Source organism: Mercenaria mercenaria, chromosome 2 (assembly GCF_021730395.1).
Source record: "Mercenaria mercenaria strain notata chromosome 2, MADL_Memer_1, whole genome shotgun sequence".
NCBI lineage: Eukaryota > Metazoa > Mollusca > Bivalvia > Venerida > Veneridae > Mercenaria > Mercenaria mercenaria.
In genome coordinates this window covers 77,058,868-77,071,482 of record NC_069362.1, presented here as the reverse complement: position 1 = coordinate 77,071,482, position 12,615 = coordinate 77,058,868, and the positions used below count along the sequence as shown (strand labels likewise).

The following is a 12,615-nucleotide window of genomic DNA, read 5'->3' as shown; positions in this document are numbered from 1 at the left end:
CAGCCCAAAGCCCTGACGTAAATATTATCGAAAATGTTTGGTACAGACTTAAATGAGAAGTTACTGAACTGAAAAATTATGAGCACAGGGTTAGGTCAGCTGAACATTTGGAGCAAGCAATCAGGACAGCCCGGAGTAACATCTCTGTGAATTACATCAAAAATTTATATTTGTCTATTCCAAAGAGGATCCATAATGTTCTTTTGTCACACTGAAACAGTGCTTTTTTCTGGCCAATTTGGGGCCAAAATTGGGCCCCAATGGCAAACAGAAAAATTAGTATGTTTTTTCCCAATTTCAAAAGCTAGAATTCCCAAAGTTAAATTTATTGTCTTTTTTTCCAACTTTTCAAACAAGACTGAAACTTTAAACATTTGAAACACAAGACAGTTTGCTAACTTAATGCATAATGACAAATTATGACAATCTTTTTCTTAAATGTGACATTTCATGAAAAATATGACTTTCAACAATTCCCAATTTAGGCATTTTACGACGCATTTTTTCCAATTGTAAAGGCCCCAGCCCCATTCCCAAATTAGTGGGGGAACACTGTGTCAAGAGGTCACATCATGAAGTATTAAGGTATGTCATTTTGTTATACTGTCTTCTGAAACAGTTTATTTTACACAGCTCAGCGTGTATGACGTCAGCCATTTAAAATTTTGGACGTTCATTTATGGCACAAAGCTGTAACTCTGAGAAAAGAAATTTTAACGGATTTCCTTCTTGCATATTTTTTTCCTTAAGTTTAAATGGACGTCCACAAGTGGTGTTGTCATTCAATTAAAAAAATCTTGTACAATTAATATCTTATCCGTGATTCAAACGCTTATAATTTAGGAAGTGGCTAGGGGTCCAGTAACTGGACCTCTAAGACCAGGAGTCATATACATGTGTATTACCTGTGTATTATTAAGGTAACTGCTGGTAAAAGTTATGATTAACTGTCATAAAGTTGCCGTTTTCACATTTTTTTTTGTTAATATTTCATTTATAATTAGCTCTCACACGGGTGCGAGCCATACTGAATAAGAAATTTTGACAGTGATTTTCGGCAATCACCATTATTTATTTACTTAAGGAGTAAAATGAATTCAACAACTTATGAGCATGTTATTCATGTCTTAAAGACTAAAGAAAACAACAGGTTTATTATATTATTTCATCAGTCCTGAGAAAAACAAGAACTAAAAAGCTTCCGATTACGGGGTACAAATTGCTATTTATTATTTATCAAACTTGCGTTCATGTTTTTCCTGGAATTTTAAATACTTTTGTTTCCTGTCACTTACAATATAAAACAAGAAAAAATACGAGAGCAAACTTTTGAAATCATCTCCCATTTTTAAAGACAAAATAGATTTCTATGGTCTCCTCTTTGTAAATTCTGTTTTCAGTATTCATATTGATTACCGGACCTCTAGATAGCCCTGTACAGGTTGTCTAGAGGTCCGGCAACTGGATCCCTAGCCACTGCCTAAAATTTAACCTGTATGGATTGGATATCATACCTCAGACTTCTGGAAAGATGTCGGTCTGAAGGACATGACCGGAAAATTTTGACGCGGTCCACCGTTTCTTAATCCGGATGACTGACAGGCATTTATTGAATCAGGAGAACCGCAACTTCTCGGACTTCACATCAAAATGGCATCACTAACATATTATGCAGCCCTGGGCAGAACCGGGAATGAAACGTAAATTAACGCCCGACAATCATAGTGAAAAGAAAAAATGTACGAGGGCTGACCGAACACAACGAGAAATGGACTTAAAATTGTGCCCGTCTCTTATATGATGAAGAAAAGCAACATATGCAGTGCATAGACATTTTTTCCATCCTACAGATTTTCAGCATTGCTGCACCGAATGTTCAGCCATTTCTTCCAACTTTCCTGAAGTCTGATACCATGGAAGCTAGTCCAACTAAATGTACGCGAGTCACGATATTCTGATAATTTTTGCAAAGGCCAGTATCTCTTCTCCACGTACAACATAGGAAGAACCTTTTCTGTGTTGAACCGTCCGCGATGATTCTGCGTGGCTATTAAAATGCAAAAATATTAGTGAAACTTTAAGACAACTGGATATCAATTTTATCCTTCCCTTTAATTGATGCTTATGTGAATAAATGCAAAACACAAGTTTGTCACAGTTTTAAACAATGCACCATCAAATTTACACAAATTTTACATGGCTCTGATTCGTGTCACGTGATCGATAATGACCAACCACACTACGGGTGTAATGGCAGACATGTAAAAACGGCAAGGTAGCCAAAATGAAATACCTGTATTTAATCCATGTAGTCCATGTAGATATAGTGTTTACTCTTTATTAATGTGTTTTACTGCTGAATTTAAACCATAAAATGATTCAGTTTTATTTTGTTGAATTACGATTTCATTGTTTAAGTATATTGTCTGATCGTGTTTTTACCTAAAACTATATTCACCACAGAAAAGGTCTTTACTAGTTTTGACGTAAAGAGAGGGATTCTGCCCCAACACAAAAATATCTCAGAATCAGTTCTGACATCAAATTATTTGGACTACAATGGAAGCATGATATTGGGATTTTCAGTACTTAAAGTCTTTCCATATATGGAATATGTCTAACATAATACATCAACTTAGTAGCGCTTTTTCGAACCCTCTCTACTGCTTCCATGTCCTTTTTGAATCATGCCATTCATGGACACTGTTGGACACTAAAATGGCTCAATGTGCAAATGATTCCCTCAGATTAATGCTGCAATTGTTTGTTCTTGATCTACATTTACCGCTAAATAGTTTTTAATTACTTGGCATAAAAATGTTAAATCTAATTGTTTACCTTTGAAAAAGATTAAATAGGAGACTGGAAAATTATGCAGAATTATTTCTGATATCCACTTCCTACTTAGCGCCCTCTATGAAGTTTCGTTCCGTAAAATATTCGTACCAAGCTATTAATCTTAAAATCTAACCACAAATACAAAAAGAGTAAATTAAGAAACGAGACTGAGACTCATATTAGCAAATAATGAAACTTTATGGTGCGTCAAGTGTTTGGCAGACAGAAAATAACGAGATTTAAAAAAAAGAATGACTGTAAACGGGAAATGTCGGCATTAAAACCCGTTTCCAGATCTACCGGAAGTACCGGAAAAAATGTTAGGTAGCAGATGCCAGTTTTGGAGCTTTTCGCAAGCCAGTCGGAGACCGTCTTCCTTAGATTCAGTAAAAATCAACTAAACAAAGAGACCCGAAAGAAACCCGACATAACATTGCTAACCCCGCGAAATATCTTATTCCCGCCATTCTAACATCTCTTGGGCATTCTTCTCCAGCTGTTCTAAGTGAACGGACTGATTTTGTAATCAGGTCCGAGTAAAATAAAAACTTTATTTTATACATCTACATCTACATCTACATCGTTACAACCAACAATCGATTTTCGATTATGACTGGTCGGCGCTGTCAGAGAAACAGTTGTTAAAGAAATTTAGTATATTACAGTATTAAAAGTAAAAGATAAAAGGACAGTATGCTACAGTTAAAATAGGACAAAATGGAAGAATTACATAGTGACCGCCGCCAGCCTCTCTGTAAAGATACTGAGGCTGGGGCTAGCTTTGACTGATGTGGGGAGGAAGTTCCAGAGACGGATGGTTCTAGGGAAATAAGAGTTAGCAAAGTATTGAGTGCTGGAATAAGGGATCAAGTAGTTCAGGTTTCTAATGGGGGACAAGTAACCTTGGTCAATAGCAACGGTCTGGGTCCTTACTTTGTAAAACAAAAGTAATGAACAGTTTAACCTACGGTACTGGAGAGTTTTCCATTCTAAGGATTTCAACATTTCAGTTACACTGCTTGTATAGTTGTAATCATTCATAACATACCTAGCTGCTGACCTTTGGACTCGTTCAAGTTTATGGGTGAGGGTTTTCTGCCAGGGATGCCACACAGTTGAACAGTATTCTAGCTGGGGGCGGACATAGGTGGTGTATGCAGCTTCTTTGACCTTTTTGTTATCTGTCTTGACATTTCTCTGAATAAATCGAAGGGAAGAGGTTGCCTTAGAAGTTATGTTTTCTATGTGTTGTGACCAGTTCAAATCATTGGAGATAGTTATTCCTAGGTATTTAGCTGATGAGGTGGACTTTAACTCTGTATTGTGTAACCTGTAGGGATATATAAAGGGATTTCTCTTCCTACTTACTCTAAGGACTTCACATTTGTCGGGGTTAATTTCCATTTGCCAGACTCTTTCCCATGTTTCTAATTTATGGAGATCTTCTTGAAGAGCTATGCTATCATTATTTGATTTGACAGTGAGGTAAACGATGGTGTCATCTGCAAACATACGGGTTTTACATTTGACTGAGTCAGGCAGGTCGTTAATGTATACAAGGAAAAGGCAAGGCCCAAGGACAGACCCCTGTGGAACTCCAGACAGGACCGGAAGTTCGCTGGACAGGTGACCTTCAACTGCGACCTTCTGGGTACGATTAGAGAGGAAGGATTTGACCCAATTAGTTATTTGGGGACTAACACCTAGGGATTGTAACTTGTAAATTAGCCTCAAATGGTCAACTTTGTCAAATGCCTTAGAAAAATCCATTACGATGACGTCAGTTTGTTGGCCTTGTTCTAAATTACTATAAAGTTCCTGGGTAAAATTAATTAGCTGAGTTTCGCAACTATGACCCGACCTGAAACCATGCTGGAACTGGCTGATAATATTGTGTTTGTCAAAGAAGGACATAAGATTTGAAACCACGATGTGCTCAAGGAGTTTGGACGCAATACAGGTCAGAGAGATTGGTCGATAGTTGCTGGGTTTTGATTTGAGACCTTTTTTAAAGACTGGTGCAACTGTTGCCTTTTTCCAGTCTTGAGGGACAATACCTGTATTTAGGGATAAATTGAAGATGTGGCAAAGGACGGGGGCGATTTCTTGGTGAAGTTCCTTGAGAACACGGGGGGATAATTCATCTGGCCCCGACGCTTTATGTGGGGATAGGCCAAGAAGGAGTTTGTCAACACCCTCTGGAGTCACATTTATTTGGTCCATTAGGGAGGAAGGGGATGTTAACAGTTTGGAGCACAAATGTTTAAGGCTTAGGGGCTTAGGTGGGGAGAAAACTGATTCAAATTGCTTATTAAGGATGTTTGCTTTATAAGTTTTACAACTTATTATATTTACATAAAGTGTATACTTGGATACAGGATTCTGGTAATCATTATATTCTCATATCAGTTGTAGTAATTTTGTATTCCTGTAATGATAATCGATTGAATGCATTTTGTATTTTTTATGAGTATTGTGTGCATATTTTTATTAGTTTTTTATTATTGTAACTTTACTGTAAACCACCTTAATAAAGTACAATATTGAAAACCCTGAGGATGTATTTCGTTATACATGACCCCGGCTACTTTATTAAGGCAGTGCAGGACTGGAATAGACTGGAAGACAATATCGCATGCGCAGAGACAGTGCATGGAGAGCTTTAAGTCGGCTCTCACACATCGTTACTGAACGACATCACTCACCCCGACGCCTTATACCAGAAGTGGTCCTACGTCGTATTCATACAGATACAGGTGCAGATACAGAATATCTGCCATTTATAAGATTCTGTAATCTATAAACCTAGGTCCTCGAAAATATGGACCAATTTTCCAACATTTTACCATATTTGGCATGGAAGCTAAAAGTGAGGGGAAAATCAGGAGTCCCATCAATGCATAGCGCCTTGCATAGAAACATCTACCCTACCTAGTCTGCATAACGATAGTACCTGTTAACCGATTAAGTACTAAGTTAGCCGGATGTGCCCGTATCTGACAGATTTTCTCGTTCTCTGTGCGTTCTGGTAGCATTCTCTCGCTCTATCCCTTATCAGATCACTCTGTGTCTGTACTGGTAGAAGATGAATTTGGTGCCCTGTGTGCCTGCCTTTATATGTACACGTTTATCATGAATAAAATCTGTAAAAGGATCCTTTGGAAGCAAAGAATGCAACTAATAAGAATAATAGCAGACTCGATTTGAATGCGTCTGTTCATGAGAGGTAATGGAGTGTGCAACACCCCTCACGCCCCACTAGCACCGGCTTAAGCGGAACTCTATTACACATATGTTGAATGAACTCCATGATCCCAAATGACCAGAAAATATAACAACACTCAACAACGATGCTATATAAATCTCATATACGGGATCTAATATATAAGTTCCTTGTACTTTTTCGATCGGTGGCCTCTGGCTGTATTTGTATTGTATATATTTATGGGCTGGAAGCCTATAACGCAATAGTTTGAGTTTGAGTTGACCCACAATGCGTATTCGCATACACTTGCGCCATGAGTACCCTGGTCAATATATTGTACTAAAAAGCGTAGACAACTGAATGCAGGTCAGCGGCTCTAGAGACCATGTATTTCGCAGCATATTAACGAGTAAATTTACCTTTCTTACATAACGATGGCATATTTAGTTTATTTGTTTATTTTATTTGCTCTCAATATTTTAAATCTTTTGATAAGCTTTAACAAACAACATGCTTATCTTTCCCTGATCTAAATTATAGTTTTTTAAGTTAAATAGATTTTTTTTTGTATCTTGTATCCTTTCGCACAATCATCTCTATTATGCAGGGTATTCATGTTAAAAAAATTAAAGCGACGTTCACATGTTCATGCTCACGGTCTATTTAACCCCCAAAGTTCAGTGGTAGGTATTGCTTGTAGGAAAAAAATACATTAAGAAATGATGGTATAGCGACGGGCAGTTTGTAACACGTAGTAAGTGTAGCGTCATTTCTTTTGTCTTATAGCGTCTGCCAACCACGTGCATGTTGGATGGAAATGATACTACTGTATGGAGAGAAATTATGCTTTCTAAACGCACCGCTCTACGTTGAACCATTTGTGACGTGTATAATTCTGTGGAGGATAACTTTTAAAAGCAGTGCTTATCAAATGTTCACCAGATTTAGTCGAAATGTTTCTTTGGCATATTCTCTTGGCCAGCTTCAATAACCAGCCACATAGTCTTGTCACACTTGAGCTAATGTCCTTGAATTTGTTGAAATTGAGACATTGACAACTTGTCATACTTTTAAAAGTAAAAAGTAATTTGCTTTGCCACGCCACTCTTGTCTAGGATACTAGTGTCATTTTGTAACCTTTTGCAATCTTAGTGGGAAGTTTCAATGAGGTAGTTGGCCGTGTCATCTGCAAATAGACGCACCTTGGTCCGAGTCAGCAAAGTCATTTATACAAAGTAGGCTGGGAGTGAGGGAGTAGAGGAGGGGGGGGGGGGGGAGGCAAGATCCCCCGGAAACACCAGGTGTTACAGGAAATTGACATGTAGCAACATCAACTACTATCGACTGGAATCTGCCTATTAGGAAAGACACAGTTTATATTATATTTTCAAGCGGTTCGGGGCTTGTCAGGACTTTACTGAAATCAAGAAGAATAGGGGGCCTTCGTTGCCGACAGTTTAAGGTCGCTGAATTCGACTCTAACCGCTGTGGTTTCGGGTCCCCGTTTGGAGCGTAGAATTTTTTCATATGAGAATGTCATCCGGCTGGCTTACAGTAGATTGGGGGTCTTCACAAGTACCTTCTCGTGCTTACATAATGCTCGGAGAGGGATCTGGGGTCTTCTTTCACAATATGAAAGCTGAAAACTCGACATGTTGCCGGTGTGAGATTAAATCCAACAAAGAGCAAGAAGGATAATGTCGACCTGTTTACCTGCTGCGAGATTTTCTTATAGTTTGCCTACTCATTTATTGAGCTGGGTCTAACAGGACTGTTTTTCGCGAACTCGTGCTGGGGTTCATAATGTTTGAGAAATGTGCTTATAAACTAGATGCGATAACATGCTCTAACAAAACTTCATTTACCGGGCCACTTGCGTCACGTTTCTTAAGTAAGGGGAAACGTTTGCCTTCGTCCAGTCGGATGGGAACTTCGGGAATAGTGATACTAGACCAAGAATCTCATGCCACATCGTCTTTTACGACAATGTGCTTTATCTTATCTGTACTTGCAGCTTGATCCACTGTGAGCTTTTGCAGTTATTTCAGGATAACTTCGGGGTCTGTATCGTATTGTAATTACTGGGTATCTTAGGTTCCTTAAGGTAGTTCTGAACTTTCGGACCAATTTAAGTTCGACTATTTGAGAAATAGTTATTGCACTCACCAGCCATTCGTCGGCGTCCCGATTTGATTAAGTTTTGTATGTAAGTTGGAATCCATATAACCACTTGTGAGAAATGATTAAAATTTCACACACTTGTCCGCTGTAATAATTTTACATGCAGTGTGTAGGTTCCATAACTATATTTTACATTTGTACTGAGCCCCATTTTCGATTTACTAATTTTTGTTCACTGACGGAAATGGTTTGAACCTTCTCACATATGTTCCTGATGATTTAGTGACAGGGCTTTTGAATAGCGGATCCGTCGGTATCCTCCGACAACTCGTAATTTTCTACAATGTAGAATTTAATTAAACCCCGATTTTTCAAAGCTTTAGAATATACTCATATTTAAATAACACAGGTCAGCATGAGTGATAGGATTTTGTAACTAGCCGAGGGTGCTATCATTTTTCAAATGTTAACAATATCCCATATCACCCAAGCTGGCCTTTGTTATCTGTTCTATTTTACCGAATGTCACATCCAAAACGAAAATGTTAGCATTGGAATCTTCAGTAGCAACGACGTTTGTTTTCTTCGACTTTTTTCCAAACAAGTTATAATCCTTCAATAAGGTGGACGCATCAAATTTTGGTGGGACTAATTGGAACACTTGTCAATACATGGCTTTGGAAGCGAATAACATCCAGATATTTATTCAGAAAAGCGCCCTCTCAGTCGCTGGACCATTGAAACAAGGCCAGGTAATATTCAGAACAAGACGATGATTTTTCTTTCCATGCACGGGATCCAGCTTTATTCTATGTTATCCGCATAACTAATACTAATTATACTAGCATAAGTAGGCCGCATAACTGAACCAAATATTTCTTCTATATATGATAATACTTACAAGAAAGTGAAATGTCCTTGCCATATTGCTAGATCGGTGCACATAATTGTAATACTGTACTGAGTAGTGACATGCATATGCACATTCTACTTAATTAAAATGCAATCTGACGTAATTCCGCCAACTTCAAACTTATGAAATATTGAACAATATTAAAATAAACGATCCACAAGTGCTCATTTTGTTTAAAACTTAGCTTAACTATCAGGTTTTTTTTTCTGCAGCTCGTAGACGGATTTAATTTGTAAATTAGTGAAATGATGGCGTTTATGGGACACACACAATCAGCTTTATTGTGATCTCCAGTTAAATAAAACTAACATTTAGGATACTGCTGCTTTATTTTTAGATCTAAATCTCTCTATTTATGACAATATTAACAATAAAACATGCGTATAATGAACAAAAACTATACATGTATACAATATAGATAACAAATCATATTTACGAAGGTTTTAAGAAGTTTTGTTAAAAGCGTTGTTGCGTACATAAATACTGGATAGTCAGTATTTCAAAACTTTCGCTGACACTTGTTGTATTTCAAGACTTGAACAAATATTTGGTTTTGCGAAAACAGTTAGAGATTAAGCCAAGAAATACACTCTTTATGTACAATCTGAACTGGGGATTAAATACACAGTAAACCACTGGGTTAAACACACTGTTCATATACGGAAGTCGCAATGAAATCTGAGCCCATATATTTAGTTCATACTCTTCTCCCGATTTCAAAACCTCTCGCATGAGAATTTTTATAACGAAATACGGCGTGAAACAAGCTATGAATACTATAGATACCGCGAGCATCTTAAACGTTAAGTTTCTTTCTACAGCGCATTTAGCGCTGTTGTATTTTTTGGGTGTTTTACGTCGCCGAAATCGTTTATGCAGAGTGGACTTAGGACAACTGTCCGATTGCATAGCCCTTTCATCTTGTAAATGCTTAATATCATGAGAAGATGAATTTTCATTGGTTTGTTCTTCGATTGGTCGTGGATTTGTGATGCTAGAACTTGCTGGCGTAACCGAATCACCTGATAAAACACTCTGTCGACTGTCTTCTGTAGAAATATCTAGTTCTAGTATTTGTTTACCATCTCCATTAGAACACGAACTAGGTGTGTTACCCAGAATGCTAGATCTATCTGAGTTCTCGTGTTCTGAAAAAGGTCGCTTTATAGAATTTTGTTCTTCATTTTTCATTGTATCGGATGTTGACGGAAAGGAACTTTGACTTTGCTGCGGCTGTGTGCCAGAATTATCTTGTCCTTCAGCTTCATATGATGGATTGTGTATTTCCAGTCTTTCCTTTTGATGCAAACGTTTCCTTTTCTTCTTTAACTTAAAAATAGTGTAAATGATGTGAGAGTAGGCCACGGCTAATGTAAGCCAAACCATTAGCATAAGAAGAAAGTCAATGACAGTGAAGACGGTAACACTGACTGTATAACTTGCATCATCTCTTGTCGTACAATACCGGCCGTGTATAGTCTCGTTTCTTTCATGATCTTTTACATCAACCTCAACACTATCAAAATTTGCAAAATTTCTCACAGACATAGTACATCCAAAAACAACAATAGCAATGACAGCATATTTTGTTGTAATTAATGTCATTTGCTTTCCAAACGGACTGCATATTTTTCTGTGTCGGTCGATAGCTACAACCCAAAGTATCAAACCAGAACAAGCTACTGTCCAAAGCCCAACGAAATGTGTCAACTTGCAAATGAAACTTGCAGTATATTTCACATTCACCCACATCTCTACAATGTTAGGAATGAATAAGACACATACTATAAGGTCTACAATTGCCAAACAAGCAATCAGCAGGACTGTAGTGGACCGCTTGGACTTGTACGTGTAGAATATAAAGGTGAGGATATTCCCGACAACACCGGCGGCACCAAACAGTATCATGCATACAATCAATGGAAGTAAATGCCGGAATATTTCATATCTAGTCCGTTCAAGGATGGAGTTTCCGTCAATTGTATAATTGTTCATGCTTGTTTCATATCTGCAATGAAAAAAATAACACAAAATGTTTTTAGTCTAACTGAAATAATAACTGAAGATGTCATATTTTTCCCATTAAATTAAACATGTAGAAAACTTTAAGGTGAAAACTTTTACAATTCTATCAAAAATGCTCCTAGAGTATTAAAAGGCAAACTATCGGATCTTTATGCCAGATTATGAACTTGTTATTACTGCCTCTAGACAAGCGAAACGTTTGCATGTTTAAAATATTTAAATATTTAAATATTTAAATCAAATGTGTTTAAGAATAATGACTTGAAAATTTTTCGCTTCGACAGCCTTTAGAAGTCTAAAATACATTAACAGTAAAAGAAATCAAAATTTAAGTACTAGTATGTTAGCGTTACCAAAGACAAGCGGAGATAATATATATACTTTTTTTACCTTTAACTGAATAAACTCCAAATCATTTACAAAGAAATGTACATTTTCTCAATTTACATATTATGAAAAATAAGTGTTTTATATAGTTTATTAGTTTATTTTAGCCATATAAATATACAATTCAAACGAGCGGTCGACAACTTCCTTCTATGTCAAATTTTTGCTTATGTGTTAACTTTGCGGGCTTTTGTCTTGACATAAATATTATTTAAATGCATCACTGATTCTTCTTTCTTTCAAAATAAGCGAGTAAAATATCGGTCGTATGTTTTACTTACTCTTATCATTAACTTCCGTATTTTGGTATCATCATTACAATTTTATCAACAAAAGAGACGTGTAAAATGTTTTTAAGCAAGGGAATGCTCATACATGTATATCATAATATTTTCAATTTTACGGATGCTAAATTCCATGCTGTACCCGTGTTTAAATAATTACGATGTAATAAATAATTACCATGAATTTATGTTACAGGTTATATAAATGCGGCTAATTTACATCTTCCGATTACATCTCACATGATATCAATGTTGTTTTAAATAAGTGGAAACACGATTTCAGTAAATTATTTTTAGATTGAAAATACTGTTGAGTTAAATGAAAATATTAAACCCAGTGTAACAACGATTACTGTGATAACTGTGATTCTTTCTATGTATGAGGTTGAAAGCCAAGATTCGTAAAGCCAGTGATATACATGTAGATCATTTGCCAACTGAAAAATTTTAAAAAATAATTGTAGCATTTCAGTTTTACATATTCTTTACAATGTGTGGTTTAAAGAAAGAATAATTCCATCTGAGTGGAATAGGATTATTATTAATCCGATTCCTAAATCTGGTAATTCAGAGTCCCGTGGCCCTTTGTCATACCATGGAATTGCTTTATCATTTGCTATGTATAAAATTTATTGTTTTATTCTTAATGATCGTTTTTTAAACTGGGTAGGAAGTAAAACTGTTATTGTAGAGGAGCAAAATGGTTTTCGAAAGCAGAGAAGTACTGTTAATCAAATTCATTCTTTCACGAGCAATATTGATTGTAGAAAGAAATTAAAGCAGTCAAATGTTTGTTCTTTTATATATTTCAACAAAAAACATGATTTCACAAATAGAAGTAG

At 36.5% G+C, this 12,615-nt stretch overlaps 2 protein-coding genes across 2 annotated transcripts in view; both read right to left on the bottom strand.

Annotated features, from left to right (window-relative positions):
* The window catches only part of LOC123562298 (WD repeat and FYVE domain-containing protein 3-like), a 113,275-nt gene extending 110,350 nt beyond the window's left edge, over positions 1-2,925 (bottom strand). Inside the window, 1 exon segment of the mRNA XM_053537018.1 lies at positions 2,839-2,925. The gene's annotated coding sequence lies outside the window, so the exon portion shown is untranslated.
* A 6,468-nt stretch (positions 2,926-9,393) lies between these two features.
* On the bottom strand, positions 9,394-11,648 carry LOC123562845 (tyramine receptor tyra-2-like). The gene is made up of 2 exons (XM_045355442.2): positions 11,493-11,648; positions 9,394-11,085 (listed from the first exon to the last, which is right to left on the bottom strand). Exon 2 carries the CDS (start codon positions 11,070-11,072, stop codon positions 9,606-9,608), a length of 1,467 nt encoding a protein of 488 aa, XP_045211377.2. The 5' UTR covers positions 11,073-11,085; positions 11,493-11,648; the 3' UTR covers positions 9,394-9,605.
* Positions 11,649-12,615: the final 967 nt, after the last annotated feature.